The 17,787-nt window shown below is 41.2% G+C and overlaps 1 protein-coding gene across 1 annotated transcript; it reads right to left on the bottom strand.

Moving 5' to 3' along the window:
* Positions 1-12,507: 12,507 nt before the first annotated feature.
* On the bottom strand, positions 12,508-14,566 carry jun (Jun proto-oncogene, AP-1 transcription factor subunit). The gene has a single exon (XM_075485011.1). It carries the CDS (start codon positions 14,211-14,213, stop codon positions 13,230-13,232), a length of 984 nt encoding a protein of 327 aa, XP_075341126.1. The 5' UTR covers positions 14,214-14,566; the 3' UTR covers positions 12,508-13,229.
* Between the last annotated feature and the right edge of the window lie 3,221 nt (positions 14,567-17,787).

The raw sequence follows: 17,787 nt of genomic DNA, 5'->3' as shown, positions 1-17,787 counted from the left end.
GACACTGACAGCAACATACCGCGAGATTAGCAACCTGTTAAACTGAATCGGATGGGAAAAGTGTTTCTGTCCGTATGTTATTTACAGCGTGACTGTAAAAAAAAAAATTAAATCGAAAACGTTTATTTAAAAGATGTCAAGCGCATGTGTTCGGCGTCACATAGCAAACCTGGACCTGATTTTCACGAATATGCCGAGACACTTTTTAACAGCTCAAACCTCTGTCTTGAGGTTATTTTTGTGATTCCCCACAAGCCTGCAAGTGTCAGTTATTTGCATTCAGTCAGAGTGGGGGGAAATGCAATTGCCATAAACATGTGATAGTGGAGTTAAAGTTATGGATCAAAGACGGCTTCAATCATAAGGTTACTGGTTCAACCCCTGACCTCCCCATTCTACAAAGTCTAAAGTCATAAACCAGTCCTCCTGTCATTATTTTTTGACGGGACAACAGGAAATAGGTGCAGCAGTTAGTTGGGATATCTGCATAGATAAATATAGATACAGTAAATAAGGCAAAACACAGTTTGTGCAATTCTAGTTCAAGTTATTTAGTCATTTCTTTAAGTAGTCTTCAGCAATAGTTCTCCAGGCTTCTTGAGGGACATTCCAAAGACTTCTTTGGATGGTGCCTGCCTTTTGTTCTGTTCTTTGACTGATTATCCCAAACTGCTTCAATAATATTTAGGCCCGGGCTCTGGTGAGAATTCATCACTCCATAAGACCTGTTGCCACTGATTTCAGTTCAGTTCTTGTTTCACTTGGTATATCTCAGCGTTTTCTCTCTGTTTCCCTTCCTTAAGAATGGCTTCTTGACAGCCATGATTCTATGGTAACCATTTCTGATGAAGCTTTGATCAGCTGGACTTTTTAAATATTTTCTGGGGACATCCTTTTCAGATACTGTTGATCTGCTGTGGATAGTTTTTTAAGCCAACCACTTTTTTTGACCAGCACTTGTCCAGTTACTTTGAACTGTCTAAGAACACACTGCACAATATGCCAAGATATGCTACATTTTTGGCCAATATCGATCGATCCATCCATTATCTATACCTGCTTAATCTAAATCAGGGTCGTGGGGCCTATCCGGGTTGCCATTGGGCAAAAGGTGAATGGGGTACACCCTGAACAGGTTGCCAGTCCATCACAGGGTCAACACAGAGTCAAACGAGATAAACAACCTTGCCCGCTCACTCATGCAGACAATTTAGAATCCCCACTCAACTTAAGCTGGGGTGCAGGAGACAACACACAGGCACAGGGAAAAGATGTAAACTCAACATAGAAAGGCCCAAGCGTAGATTCAAACCAGGAACCTTCTTGCTATAATATGACAGTGCTAACCACCACACCACTCTGCATCCCCTCCTCCAAAAAATAAATGATTTGAAAATGGAAATGATACAAGGACTGAACTGTAAATGAGTGAAAATGTAGCCAATGTAGAAAGAAAATCTTCGAAAGACTTTCCGAAAGTCTGGAAAAACATCACTCAGATCGCAAGACTTTTGTGCAGAACTGAATCCTTGGCCAATATGCTGAATCAACATGGAATCACTCTGGAAAAAAAGTCTGCTAAATCAACGTAACGCAAAGTTGTCTGGGGACATTTCTGCAAATCACACAATTGGTCGTTTCTGTCCAAAATGTTTGTAGTCTTTTACAATCATTTTTCGCTTTACGGAAAAATCTTTTAGACACTGATCTTGATCGGTGACAAAGCCTTTTTCAAGTACTTAGTCATATCAGAGCCATGGATGCGTGGGGGATGCCAGTAACAACTGAAAATGTTTCCAACAAAAAAAAAGCCCCCCTTGAGTCTCTAGTGGTTTTGTCTGTACGTGTAATTTTAACGTTGGAAAAAAAATAAAAATAAAAATAAAAATCATACTATGGGATGGGGATCATGCAAAGGGGCAAATCATATGTGCATCTTTATAAGAACTTGATCATATTCACCCAACACAATTTGCACAGAGCAACTACAGACAAACCTATTTTCAACTAATTAGAATTGTCAGACAAGATATGATGCAAATTAAGAAAAGAGAAGCAATTCATTGCATTTCAAATGCTTTGCTTAACCACGTAGTCTGGAAATGTGTCAAAAGAGGGCATTCCTGCATGGCAAAATAATGGCATGATTGCCATATTTTTATCACAACTCGTTTAGACTACTGCAACGCACTTTATTCTGAGCTGAGTCAAGCATCACTTGCTGGTTCAGAATGCTGCTGCTCGGCTTCCAACTGGTACAAAAAACGTAAAAAAAAAAACTGGCATCCAGTTCGTTTTTGAGTAGATTTTAAAATTCTTCTTTTTATTTTCAAATGTCTTCATGACCTTGCCCAACAGTATCCGTCTGATCTGCAATGACACCTGTTTTGGATATTTCACATCCAACTTTTAACCAAGAATAATATATTCAACTGTAACCCTTTTGCAATCTCCTTTAATCTGATTAGAATCTGTAATATAACTGCAGATTTTCCTACACAACTGTAACACAATACAGTTACATGTATTTTGCTATCTAATTTGAAAACTCCAAACGTAGATATCAGTACAGTATCACCTGAGGACTTCAGTGTGACCCATCTCAGCCACATTGTCATTGTCTCTTGTAACAACAGAGATGTTACTGTAGGAGCTATTTGTTAGTTTTTGTTTTTTGGTTCTAGTTGTAAATTTAATTAGCTAATTATGAGTAACTTTATTTGATTAATTTCAGTGCTTTATTTAGATTAGATTTTTCTTGCTAATATTCTTTGTTAGTTATTTGTTTAGAATATTTTGCTAATTGGGTCACACTGGGCACCTGAGGCTATTTATGTAGGCAGGCACCTGGAGTACCAGCATGCACCGGGGTGGGCCAATGGTTTTTACCAGGGAAAGGGAGCGAGCAGTAGGTTTTCTTTGTTCTTTTGTTTGTTTTGTTTGGAAATAAATAATCAGAAAAATGCAAGAATTTATTTTTTGGACATTCATCTTCTTTTGCCTGCGTTAAACCACACCCCCATGGTGCATCAGTGGTCTTTTGATTTTGTTTGATTTAAGTTTAATCTTTTTTTTTTTTTTTATGGACAAATGGCCACTACAATCAAGTAAAAACCTGACCTTGGACTCAAAGGAAGGATTCTATTCTAATCATTGGACAGATTTGATTTTCTTGGATTATGGACTGATGATCAGCATGGATTGTTTTGTTCAACACCTTTTGTCATCAACATTAACGGGACACTGCCGGCGGCTCAGATGAACAAAAGTGCTCAGCTTTCACACTGCATGGAAACTGGTATGTAATACTACTACTGCTGTATTGGACAACAGGCAAACGAGTGGAGTTTGAAAGTCAGTATTTCATATCAAACCGGAAAAGTTTGAACGGCGCTGAATTGCGGCACGTCACCATTACGCATGCATAGCTGTCAGCGGCTTCCATTCATAAAATTCCTCGACCTTAGTGTGTGGCGTTGTGCGCGATTAATGGATCTGATCAGTCAATAATTAAGTTGTTTTTTGCTATTTTTATCTGCACGTTTTGTCCATTTTGGATTTTGACTGGAGGACAACAAGCAGTGTTGAAAGAAGCAGTAAAATGTCTGATGATACACCGAAAGAGGCTGAAATGTTGCCAGCTAATATTAATATAAAACTCACTCCTAAAGGATTGTGCTTCTTTATAGAAATGAGTCAGGAAAAAAGGAGTGTAATATGCAAATAAGCAACAAAAATCTGTGGAAACAATCACTGCGTTAATGGAATCAAAAATCAACTTTTTAGCGCACGTGGAACACTATATTATAAAAACAAATTACACGCACATGTTGAATGAAATTAAAGTGTACTGCTCTAAAGCAGCATCCTCCTTGGTGCCACGTCTTTAAAGATGTTGATGACCTCGCTGTGATTTATCGCAATGTCTTTTTCAATGGCAAGCAATGGTGTGCCTACCCAGTTAGCATGTACAGTTAAGGGCTGGAATGACTCTAGAATCTACTGATTTTTGAGGGCTTCCAGTGTTCTCCCCTTTGAATCTCCTGTTCATCTCCTCAGTCATAATATCCAGGAAGGTGAAATACACGCTACTCCTGAAATATGCCACTGACTCAAAATGATTACACGTTGGGCTTAAAGGGCAAACGGTACGATTTTACTTGAACTGTATGTTACCTGGCTGGTGGGGCACGGGAGAAGAAGCCTGCATGCTATGCTGTTGCAGCGCATCTGGTGTGCCCTGCGTGCGACCGCGCGAGTTCACGTGACAAAGGAAGAGCGATAGAGGTCGGGTGTGCGCGAGGAGGTGGCTCATTTCGGGGCATTGTTTTCAGTCGTTTTTAATCGCTCAGGTTTTCAAAAGATAATTTCAAAACCGGCCTCAGTAAAATGTTAATAATAATAATTAAAAAAAAACAAAAACCAAAAAACCCCACGAAGTTTCAAAAGAGCACTTTCGTTGATAAAGGGCAGAGGTAGTGGTGCTTCAGCACCACCTGATGTGTATGTGTGCACGCCACTGGTTCTGGAGATTAATTCATCTGTGTGTGGTTCAAAACGTTCAGACGGGATGAACTCTTATTTTGAAAGGAACATTTCTCAAAGATCAAATGTATTGAAGCCTGATGCTGACATTTTTGTACCAGTAACCTTGGATAAAAAGGTGAACGTTATTGATCGCAATGTCTTTTTCAATGGAAAGCAATGGTGTGCCTACCCAGTTAGCATGTACAGTTAAGGGCTGGAATGACTCTAGAATCTACTGATTTGATTTGGTCATACCTCCACAAGTTGTTAGGCCTAAACAAATCCGAGAAACATGAAGGGATGAGATGTTTTGGATGTTGATGATCCAATTAAATTTAAATCGGTCTGGTAAACCCTCAATATCATTCTCTGACAAATGGCTCTCAGGATGAAATTGTAAACATTATGCAGAGACAAAATGACATCGCTGCTCTGCTAGTTCAACAAAATCTGAGCTCTATGCTTTCATCAAGAAATATCCCCGTGTTCGATGGAGACCCTCTTCACTTCAGGGCTTTCATCAGAGCTTTTGAAAATGGAGTACAGGAGAAAACAACTCACTGGAGTGATCGTTTACATTTTCTTGAACAATACACCAGGGGGGGAACCAAGGAACTTAGTGCACAGTTGCCAACACCTGCCCTCAGAGATGGGATACAAACAAGGCCAAAATTCTTCTCGCAGAGCATTTTGGAAATGAATACAAAATTGCAAGTGCTTATATGGAAAAGATTCTTAATTGGACACCTGTTAAAAGTGAGGATGTTAAAGCATTACAGTCGTTTTCTCTATTTCTGCGAGGATGTTCGAATTTAACAGAGCAAATGACACAAATGAAAGAGCTGGACTTGCCCTCTAACATGAGAAGCATCATCATGAAACTTCCGTACAAGCTAAGGGAAAGATGGAGGAACGTTGCTTGTAACCTACTTGAGAAAAAAGGTCAGAGAGCACTATTTGTCGATCTTGTCACTTTTATTGAAAAGCAAGTCAAAATTGCCTCGGATCTGCTTTTTGGCAACATTCAAGACTCACCACCTACCAAATCCAAGTTATGCAAGACCAGCCATTTCATGCAAAGGAAGAAGGAAAGCAGTTTTGCTACCAATGTAACCACGATAAAGGAAGGAGACATGACTCAATGTACAGGAAATAAAATCAAGCCCTCCTCAATTCAAAGTTGTCTCTTTTGTTTACAAAGTAGTCACTTACTGGATAACTGCTCTCAGTTTAGAATTAAATTACATCGGGATAAGATTAATTTCATCAAGGAAAAGGGAATATGTTTTGGTTGCCTGAAAGTAGGCCACATGAGCAAAGACTGTAGGAGTCGCTTGGATTGCAGCGTGTGTAACCAAAAGCACCCAGGAATCCTTCATATTGAGAGGGCAGGATAAAGGTACATCCTCCAAACAATCACAACAGACTGTGAGCCCTCCAAGTGTTTCTACTGTAATGTCACAGACCTGTGGTCATATTGGGGCCGGTGCTGAAGATAATTCTATCTTTTCTGTTGTTGCAGTTAAAGTTAGGAGCCCCAAGAGTAACAAAACTCTATGGACATATGCTTTTCTGGACCCTGGAAGCTCAGGAATATTTTGCACAGAGAGCCTGGCAAAAAAAAATTTAATGTGAGTGGTAAAAAGACAAGTTTTTTGATGAGAACAATGGGACAAAAGAAAATTGTAAATGCTCACATTTTGTCAGGTCTTGAGGTGTCTGCTGTGGACATGAACGATTTCATCCAGTTACCTGATGTTTTAACACAGAGATCCATGCGGGTCTCCTCACTCAATGTCCCTCGACAAGAGGATCTTGTTCAATGGTCTTATCTGAAGGATGTAAAGGTCCATGACATTGAGGCAGATGTAGACCTCCTTATTGGAACTGATGCCCCCAAAGTAATGGAGCCTTGGGAGGTAATAAACAGCCAAGATGAAGGACCCTATGCAATAAGAACCAGGGTCGGTTGGGTTATTAATGGTCCACTTCATGGCACTAGCTGTAAAAGTGGCCGCCCTGCTGTAACAGCCAACCGAATCTCCATTGAACATCTTCAAGACATGTTGGTTCAACAATATAACCACAATTTTAATGAGAGATCAGCTAAGGAGCAGTCTGAAATGTCCAGAGAAGATGTCAAGTTCATGAATGTTGTAAGCGGCACAGCAGAGATGATTGAAGGTCATTATTGTATTGACTTAACTTTCCGACAGGAGGATTGTGTCCAAACAATCGCTGTGTTGCAGAACAGCGCCTTCAAAGTCTGAAAAGAAAATTTGACAGGAACAGCACATTTAAGGAGGAATGCGTTGCATTCTTAAATGACATGATCGCTCAAGGATATGCTGAAGTGGTGCCTGCTGATGAACTAAAACAAACTGAGAGAAAGTCATGGATCATGGGGAAAGTTTTGGACATCAGACCAGATGCAAACGGCTTGGTACGCACTGTGCGTCTTCAAACAAGGACCAGTATTCTGGAGAGACCTGTGACGAAGCTCTGTCTACTAATGGAAGCAGCAGTCTAACATCATGACTCTCGTTCTCTATCTCTGTTTTTCTCTAATTAATATGTGCTTTATTTTGAAGATTTTTCAGGAAGATGGTCCATTTAGAGCTATTATGACATATACAATAGATCTGTCTCGTTGTAGATCCAGCAATAGCTCCTTTTTGTAGAGAACTGTAATTGTGATAATATGCACAATTAGGGGCCGGAATGTAGGAGCTATTTGTAGAGTTAGTTTTTGGTTCTAGTTGTAAATTTAATTAGCTAATTATGAGTAACTTTATTTGATTAATTTCAGTGCTTTATTTAGATTAGATTTTTTTTGCTAATATTCTTTGTTAGTTATTTGTTCAGAATATTTTGCTAATTGGGTCACACTGGGCACCTGAGGGTATTTATGTAGGCAGGCACCTGGAGTACCAGCATGCACCGGGGTGGGCCAATGGTTTTTACCAGGGAAAGGGAGAGAGCAGTAGGTATTCTTTGTTATTTTGTTTGTTTTATTGTTTGGAAATAAATAATCAGAAAAATGCAAGAATTCATTTTTGGACATTCATCTTCTTTTGCCTGCGTTAAACCACATCCCCATGGTGCATCAGTGGTCTTTTGATTTTGTTTGGTTTAAGTTTAATTTGTTTTTTATGGACACTACAATTACTATACCCTTTTTCATGGGATGGAGTCCTGTCTTGTAGGTTATGAGAGAGGATGGAGACCTTGACGTCCGAAAATGCTCTCTAAAGATGTTGTTGTGACCCCTACAGGATACTTTTAGAAGAGCCATGTGAGGAATTAAAATGGTTTCTATTAGTGTCCTCTATCAGCTACTCCTGTAATGTTTTCTCCCCATTTGTACCAATCATGTCATTGAGATTTTCTGGTTTAGTTCCTGCTGGTTCATCTTGTAACTTTTGGTGTTTCATTCTAAGATCTCTTTTTTTTTCTTTTTTTCTTTTTTTAATGGCATGTAAAGCACAAGTCTTGAGGGTAAATCTGATCTGATCTGTACCGGTCTCTCATGAGCAAATATTCAATCATCTGTTCCCACATAGATCTTGATGTGCCTTTTAAAGTTCTGGCTCTACCAGCATAAGCCAAAGGTGGCCTCCATGTTGTTCAGGATCTTTCTAATCGTTGTGCATCCAGATGGACAAAAAATAGATTACTTTGTTGCCGTAAGGATCTTTTCTGTGACAAGTAGCTCCAGCAAATCTTCAGTTTGTGAGACCCAATAGAATAATATCCCTTCTATCTGCTTTGATCACATTTGCTGTATGATGTGGTTTAGATGTTGCTTTAGCATGAAAATCCTTTCGTACATTTAATAATTTTAACATTTTTCAAGCTGTCGCACAAAGTAAGATGTGATGACTTGTGGTGTTGGCTCCATCTGCAGCTTTGTCAAGTAACAAAATACAAAGACCAACAGATCCCGCTGGCTCAACCTGCAACTTGATGATGAAGATGATATGATCAGCAAACAGCAGTCATCATACACTGTATGTTAATAATACACAGACCGCACCATCCCTGCAGCAGCACTACACTCAAGCAAATGTGAAGTAAAGCAGAGCGTGTATAACTGTGTTATGTTATCATAAAGTAAAACAGGTCAATTGAAAATCATTAAAACAAGTTATCATATCTTATTGTTAAATGCCAGTGTTTGTATGTGTAAAACTAATTTATGAAGAAACGTGTATACTCAAAATACTTTTAGTGGAGTAAAAAAAGAGTTATTTTAGAAATGTTGTTATTCAACATTCATGTATACATGATGGAATACAGAAGGAAGGTGGAACAGAAGCTCCGGCGGAACAACATGAGGGAGGTCTGGGGCATGAAAACCGTCACAGGCTGCAAGAAGAAGGGCAGCAGCACAGAAGAGGGGGATGCTGGGAGAGCAAACCAGCTAAACCTGTTTTAGGAGCAGGTGAGCAGAGAGCTGATGAGAGAGGCTGCGCCCAGGTAAAGCAGCGGGCCCGGGCAAAGTGTGTCCAAAGATACTCAAGGCCTCTTCTGCTGAACTGGGGGAGCCGCTTCAGCATGTGTTCAACCTGAGCCTGCAGCTGGGGAGGGTCCCCGTGCTCTGACTTCAGACCAGTGACACTAACATCACACATCATGAAGACCTTCGAACGGCTGCTTCTCCATCTCCTCAGACCCCAGGTCCACCACGCACAGGATCCCCTGCAGTTTGGATAGGACACGGTGGCCGTGGAGGATGCCATCCTCTCTGCTACACAGGGCTTACTCTCATCTGGACAAGGAGAGCGGTGCGGAGAGAATCATGTTCTTTGATTTCTCCAGTGCCTTCAACACCATCCAGCCCCTCCTGCTGAGAGACAAGCTGACAGAGATGAGGGTGAGATGGATGGCAGACTACCTCACAGAGAGACCACAGTACGTCAGACTGAAGAACTGCACGTAGTTATCAGCACCGGAGCACCACAGGGGACTGTGCTTTCTCCCGTCCTCTTCACCTTGTACACATCTGACTTCCAGTACAACTCTGGGCTCTGCCACATGCTGAAATATTCAGATGACACTGCGATAGTTGGCTGTATCAAGGATGGACGGGAGGGGGAGTACAGGAGCCTGGTGGAGGACTTTGTGGGGTGGTGCAGGTCCAACCGCCTACAGCCGAACACCTCCAAGACTAAGGAGATGGTGGTGGACTTCAGAAGGAAGAAACCACAGTGTGGTGACAGTGGCAGAGAGAAGGACCCTGGACAAACTGCTGTCCATACTGGATAACGCCCACCACCCTCTGCACAACACCTTCATCAGGCAGAGGAGTGTGTTCAGTGGCAGACTGCTGTCTCTATCCTGCTCCACCAACAGACTCAAGAACTCTTTTGTCCCTCTGACCATCAGGCTGTACAACAGCTCTCAGTGATGGCACTTCTGCTACTTGTATGGTCACTTTATATTCTTAAATAGTTTATAGTTGTATAAAACATTTTTATTGTTAAGTTTTGCTCCTGGATGCTTGAATTTCCTTCGGGATCAATAAAGTATCTATCAATCTATCTATGTTTATTGAGCGGAAAGTTGAAGTATAATAAAAAGTCTTCATATCACATTTTGGCTTCTTTGGGGTATATGTTTTATGTAATATCTTAAATGCGTACCTGTTTTATTTCATGTCAAAAAGTCAAGTTTGGGGTGAAATAGTGAGTATGTGTGTGGAACTTAGTCTTTTATGAGCACAGTGTAATAACTCATAGCATTCAGAAGGAACAAGCATCTGGCTGATTTTATTTATAATTCTTGAAAACTTCCAGTGGTATGATCAAGTTTTGCACTCTTAGGCCTTTAGTATATTTACAGATAAACAGGCCGATAAGCTGATAACTTAAACATGGACCAGTTTAGTCCCATGAAGTGTAACATTGTCTTAGTACACTTTGGCTACACGTAAAGGCTGCTGTTATTGCTTCAAAGGTGTAATTATTAAATCAGGTGTGATTAGATTATTATGTGTAATTGTTATAGAAACATGTTTTCAAGGATGTGACATTAAAAAGTTAGTAAACCTTACTTTTCCAAAGGGTTTGGTATTAAATCATAACAAACTGCTCTATAAATGTAGTCTATAACAAATTTTGATTCCATTATTGTGAACATGTTTTATTGCCGTTTTAATATTTTCATTGATTTGTCCTTGGAAAGTAAATCCAATCACCTCTCCGGATAACTTCTCAGGGTTCACCCTCTTACGCAGACAGCGGATTATAAAGTAGATCCACTTCCCGTAATACACGCCTCCTGCGGCATGACGTAGATCTTCCGAGTGTTCCCGCTCCTTATATGGCAGAGACGGGCGTCGCTTTCCGGAATGATGTCATGTTGCTGTAAATTTGAGAAATCAGAGCAGATTTTTTTTTTTTGTTTGTTTTTTTGTTTTTTTAAATGAATAAGAGATTATTCAGGGTAAACTTGCGTACAGACCATCAACTTTCCCAAATCTTTATGTGATTTAATTAGAAACCAAATAATAAGAAATAACCATGGTAAAAAAAAATATGTATATACAAACTGGCGGTTGAATTGACTGTATTTATGATATATAACATATAATATCCAACATGAATTTGAAATAAAATGAACAGGTTTTCAGAGTAATGAAAAAAATCAAACAAATGCAGAAAGAAATCGATTTTATGGGGAGAAAAAGAAAATAAAATCATTCTGAGCATCAAAGGCTTTGAACAGTATTCATTAGCATTTTGTCTGTGTTAATCATCAGTTCTCTTTGTTTTATGTTTGAAATACAGAACATTTTGAATTAAAAACGGAACAACTAATGAAACATTACAAGTTGCAGAAGAACAATGACAAACGTGACAGGGTTCATTCTGACCTGGTCTACGTCGCCCTCTAGTGGTCGTTCATAATCAGTACGCAGTGGTGGTTTGTAATAGTCCAAGGTGCAGTACTTGCACCTGTATAAACCCGTGTCCCCTCCCTCACCTGTCCCGCTACAGACACCTGCTGTCCAAGCAGGAATGAGGCGAAGTCCCTCTTACCGAACTTAGTCTCCAAATCTCAGTTCAAACAAGTAGGCTAGACTGTTTTCATATTATTGAGTTAATCAAAAATAGATTTTATCAGCAGATTTATAGTATTTGGCTCATTGTGTGTATTCATTTTATTAGAATTATGAAGAAGTACACTACCTTATAGTAGTAGATCTTTCTGCTGTTTTGAGAAAACGAAATCAAGGCCTTATTTATTTGAATTTTGTATTGATTTGTTTAAGTCAAGTCAAACATATCTGGTTGGAATTAGAGACCATTGTCACTGTGAGGTTCAGTAAATATGTTGCCCACAGGTTACTTTGAGGCACAAAATTCATACAATATGCAGTTCCACGAAACACAGTGGTACTTTTCCACTTTGATTAAGTGTCCAATAGTCATTTGTACATTCTGTTCTGACCTGAGAATACGCTGAAATTTGTTTTGACATGTCTGGGTTTTCTTTGTTTACAACAGGACGGGAAGTGATGTTGGATAACTGAATGGTGCAACAGCACTCACAGAAGGCCTGTGATTGGTCTCTCACTATGTGTCGAATCAGTGATGCATTAGATTTCTTCAGCTGAGGCTTATTGCTCATTTCAACCTGATTCAAGTGTTACAGTTTTTTTCTTGTGTTAACAGTGCTGAAAGCAAACAGAGATTTGTAGTACAGTTACACACTTCTTGCTCGGGTGTGCAGCTAAGATCTCAACCCCAATTTGCAGAATTGGCCTCCATCACTAAGTGAGCCTGTTCTGGCAGCTGTAACACAGTCACTTAGCTTGGATCAATACCAGCACTAATGGAATTTACCTTGAGGTACTAAGAACTAGCAGCTCTTGCAACATGTTGCAACATGTTTTATTGTTTGAGTTCCTGACTTGGCACACCCACTCCCCCCTATCACATACACACTCTTACAAGAACACAGAGACACTGCCACTCCATTTTGTTGTTGGTTTATTTTCTTAAATATTGATTAGTTTCTGAAGTGCTCAGAAAACAAAAATAAAAAAATGATACAGTATTCTTATTACAAATGGTAAACATAAGTACTCCAAGTTGATCTTATGTACATATAAAACAATGAGTGAAACCCCATTAAAGAGCTTTAGAAAGAAACAAGTAAATCTTGAAGCTTTTCTAACTTAATTTCTTACAATTAAGAAAAAATGTACTTTGTACTGAAACTCAAAAGTCAGGCAGCATTTGTTACAACTTTTCAGCTGTTTAGAGTTGACAATGAGCCCAAATTTCAGGCCATTATGGCTACAGCAAGAAAAGTCTCTATTGCAGGCTCCTAATTCCTCTAATACTGAACTTCTCCTTTGATGGTAATGATATGGTCCATGCAGAGCTGGGTATAAATCAAGAAATCTTCAGTCCTGTCCAGTTCTGTGAAAAACAAACTGAAACAGAAAGGTTGCCTGCTTGTTGCCATGTCCCCTCTGGATCGTGGCTACTGTCACTGTCCTGAGTCCATCTCTGGGACGCTCCACCGGGGAGCGCGTGGCACTTCAGGAATTCAGTGCGGCCCCCAGTCCTGCCAGTGTCGCGCCACATCATCCCAAATCCCGCCATGGTTTCGGGAGACACACTATCACAGGAAAGCGTCCGTTTCATTCAACTACAGTCTTTTGTCTCTCCGCCGCCGCTGACACCACCTCAGAAGGTCTGGAGCTGCTGCGTTAACATCAGCTGGCACCCGCTGTTGACGTGGTTCATCACTTTCTGCTTCAGCTGGGCCACCTGTTCGCGCAGCATGTTGGCGGTGGATGAGAGCTCGGAGTTTTGAGACTTGAGGGTCTTGACTTTATCCTCCAACCTTGAGATCCTCTCCAGCTTTCTCTTTCGGCATTTGGAGGCAGCGATGCGGTTCCTCATGCGCTTCCTCTCCGCTTTGATGCGCTCCTGGTTCTCCATGTCGATTGGGGAGAGAGGGGGGGTCTCTCCTGGCATCTCAGGCACGGTTTGGGGCTCCTCTTTAAGCGCGCTGAGTCGGGGGAGCTGCGCGGAGGATGGCTGGCCGTAGATAGGAAGCTGAGGCGGAGCAGCAGGGAAGGACATGGCCGGGGCAGAGGTTGTGTAATTTGGTGCCGAGACGGTGCTGATAGCTGGGTTGAAACTGCTCAAGTCCTCATACACCGGTGAATCAGAGCGCATGGTGGCGTTGTTGCTGTAAACGGTGGCCCCGGCAACAGATGACACAGGCGGCAGGGCAGTGTTGACACTGGTCTGGGGAGCTGAGGTGACGCTCACATTACCTGTGGCCGGCATGTGCTGGTGGTGGAGCTCGGCCAGGGCTCGGACAAACCCCTCTGCGAAGCCCTCCTGCTCGTCGGTGACATTCTTGGGGCACAGGAACTGAGTCGGGGTCGGGGTGGTGGTGATCAGTCCGTTACTGGACTGAATGATGAGGCGCTCCAGCTCCGGGGATGCCAGCTTCAGCAAACCCACATCTGGGGAGGTAAGGACCTCGCCGGCTTTGGTCCGGAGGTGAGGCTTCAAAGAGCCCGTCGGGTCGGAGAGGTTCAGTGTCATGTTGTGTTTCAGCGCTTTGGGGTTGCTGTATCCGTAGCCGGCGTTGTCGTGCTGGGAGAAAGTGTTGAGTGAGTCGTCATAGAAAGTAGTTTCCATCTTGGTATACATAGAAGAACCAGAAATAAATGTAGCTAGAAAGTCTTCAACAAAACAACTTTTCGTCCCCCCTTCTCTTCTTCCTCGCAACTGGTTTCCAGAAGTCCTCTCTGTGCGTATAAACTTCCAAACTTTGAGTGCGCACTTCTTGACACAGGAATCAGAACTTACTTCTTTCACCCGGCGACGGTCGATTGTTCAGTGTTGCTCGTAACAGTTCACAAAGCTTTTGACAGGGTATCCTGACTTGTATTGACACCGTAAGTGAAAGGCGCCGAGCAGCTCTAACTTCTCTTGCCAGGCTCTAGCAGCGTGTGAGGTGCTCCCCTTGCCTGGATGTGTGTATACTGTAAACTGAACAGCGTGGAGGCAAACCTTATCTGCTGCCGCTGCCTCTCTAAAAATAAGCATGATGTCATGACGCGGCTCACCTATTGGCTGGAGGGCGTGTCTCGGGGCGGAGTCGAATCCGCCGATAAGGCGCGTTGCCATGACGACCACCCAGAAGATTCTCAATCTCGCGGTGGATTGTGGGATGAGGTAATGCTGGAAGGAGAGCGTGAGCGCGGTGCATTGTGGGATGACGTATTGTTTTTGAATATCTGGTTACCCGCTTTTACTGTCAGTGGCGGGACAGGCAGAGTGCCGTGCGGGACAGGAGAACCCGCAGTTTGCCTCTTCTTTTACTCTGCTGTGAAACAGCTGCGATACGTTTTCACTTTCTTTCAGTACAGTTGCGCGGTGGACTTCTTCATTTGTGTCAACTTATCGTCTTTCATTGAAGCAGTGAAGTGTAGTTAAATATAGAGTAAAGATATATCAAACATCGTTCTTTTCTCTTATATTCCATTCTATCCATGGGTCATGGTCCTAATTTGGTTTAAATAGTAGAAATAGGGGCTTAAATGCAAACTTGGACGTAAAGTGAATATAAAACCTTCACATTAAAGCTAATTATATATTTTTCCATGTATGTGTATGCTCTTGAAGGAAAGTCTTCATGCCATTTTACTTCTTGGTCTGGGCATGTCAAGGTGGTCCCCGGTTGGTGGTCCCATATAATTTGTCTTATATTTCGAAGCAATTATGCACACAAACACACATTTTTAGCACTTAGTTTTGATTGTACTGTGAATGTGCTGAGGGAGTTCAAATTTGACACTTGTACAGATCTTTCAAAACAGGGATAGGCCTATATTTAGAGAGTAATGTATTTCAGTTCTGTTATTTACCAGAAGTGCACTAACAGGCCTGGCTTAATGTGTCTTGTACATTCACAGCCCCTGAGGTTTAAAATAATCCACGTTAATTTTTAACCAGCCTAAATTTAGTCAATTTTTTTTTTTTTTTTTTTTTTTTTTTTTTTTTCTCACCATAAAGACCATACATCTCAACACCTTTTATTTTTGTTACAACTACAATTTGTCAGAGTTGGAATTAGGCATGTGCTTGTCCTCATAAAGAGTAAGCACTTTTCTTATTATCCATGTCATGGAGTGTAATTAGTGTAGTGAAGTCCATTGTCCCCTGGCCTCTGGTCAGAAATCATTGGTGGTTATAGTGGCAGGAGGTTAACCGGTGCGTCTGACGTGTTCCCCTCTAGTCCTCCACACTCCCACTGTCTGGGTCATCCATTGCCCCGCCAGCTTTACTGCCCACTCTCTCCAACACATCCAGTCTAAATATGTCCCCCTTGTGTGACAAGTAAATCAGTCTCCTGGCGCTGGCTGGCTCAGAGAGGCACCTTAGGAGGATGAACTGAATCATAAAACACTACTACAGTCTGAGTTTTTATGGCTGCTAATGCTCTCTTTATGTACTGCTGTAAGTGTCAAACGGTGGTCCTCAATAAACTCATATGACCAGATCCAACTTTGACTTTAATGAACTTTTGAGGTTTCTGTCAAGATATAAACACATGAGAGAAAATTGCTTGACTTTATGATCAAGAAGAAATTAGGAACGAAAAAAAAAAGCCTGATTTGATTATACTGCTTGCTTATAGTAGATGTTCCACTGACACGTTGTGAAATGTTCATCATCCTTCCCTCATTCATCTTTTCATTACTTCTTTTCCTCTAAATAAAGACACATGAAAATGGTGTACTGCCCAGCACCTGTAACATTTCATGCACTGTTCAAAACAGACAAATTAAATTGAGACACAAATAGATATTATTTTAATTGGAGCCCTTTCAGAGTCATATCCCACTTGTAAGGCCTTGATATAAGTTCTGTTATATATATACTATCAAATGATGTTTTTAATCAGAACCTTAAAATGTGCTAACCACAGCAACATTTGCCAAAATCATTTTAGGAATACTAGGAATATGTAGGTCAATTATCATAGAGTAACTCTACTGTATAAGTTAATTTTAACTGTGAGAGGAAGCCATCTCACTGCTGCCTGCTGCAGCTCCGGGATCCACCCATAAAGTACTTATTCTCTCATTTTTACTCAGCCTTTTGTGCACATCATCACATATATATGAATTACTACTAATATTTGAGTGTATTTAGCTGATTCATTGGCCCAAGGGAGTTTTTTTTGTGGATGTTAGTAAGCTGTCATGTCTTTGACAAGCAAAGAGTATTGTGGCAAACAGTATTGACATGGAAAGTTGAAATGGAAAGTACACTATACTATGCCGCTCTTGGGTGCATATTTCTGTATTGAATGCATTAACAAAATGATTGTTCTTACAATTTCGAAGAGTTTGCTTCAAAAAAGTAAACCTTTTAATTTTTCATTGTACACAAAAAAAGAGTAGGGAAACTTTGTTGTTGCTACATCTGTAGTTTATTTTCAAGATAAAGAACTGACTGTCACACAAACATTTTTTTTTTCTTTGAGCATTATGTTCCTGCTCAGCTGCATCCTGACCTGAGGTAGTATAGTCGGGTCTTCTAAGTTGTCTAGTCTGTTGCTTTTCCTCTCGCCAACAAACCCCTGCTGCTTACTGAACTTTTTTCCCCATTCACCACTGGCTCCATTCCCCTTCTTCCTCTCTCCTCTGTGTTTCACCTCTTTCCCTCCCTCCACTCTGATGGTACCTCTGCACTATTATTCCCCTTGGACTCCCTCCCAAATGTCCTTCTGTGATATCTCCCACACACTTTGCCTTCTTCTTATCTCTCTCCTCCTCCTCCTCCTTTCTTGTTCTCCTTCTCATCTTACTCCTATCAGTGGCCAACCAGGCAGCAGGATTTCCCCAGTGACGGAAACCGGCTGTAGCCTTATTGTATTGTTTCAGTGGTTCTTTTCAGTAAAATCTCAGCATGCCCTGTGTGCAGGCGTTTGTATCGGTAAGCTAAACTGCACAGCGGAGAGGAAACGCGCAAGTGAAACACCACTGAAACACTGTAGTAAAAGAAATAGTTTTTTTTTCATGTTGAACTGAACATCGGGTCAGGATAATGGAACGAGTGAGAGACAGGGAGATGAACCGTAGAACATTTGCAGACAGTGCACACTCACAATGGTCTTACCCTCTGAGAACAATTGTTGTTTCAGCTGTTATGTGAAGGAAAAAAAAGCACCCAGCTGTGTGTGTTGGACTGAACTGTAAGCAAGCATGCAATT

Source organism: Odontesthes bonariensis, chromosome 15 (genome assembly GCF_027942865.1).
Source record: "Odontesthes bonariensis isolate fOdoBon6 chromosome 15, fOdoBon6.hap1, whole genome shotgun sequence".
NCBI classification, from domain to species: domain Eukaryota; kingdom Metazoa; phylum Chordata; class Actinopteri; order Atheriniformes; family Atherinopsidae; genus Odontesthes; species Odontesthes bonariensis.
This window is presented reverse-complemented; position numbering and strand designations above follow the sequence as displayed.

Excerpts from the sequence above, each read along its gene's own strand:
- jun (XM_075485011.1), bottom strand. The coding sequence starts at position 14,213 with ATGTATACCAAGATGGAAACTACTTTCTATGACGACTCACTCAACACT.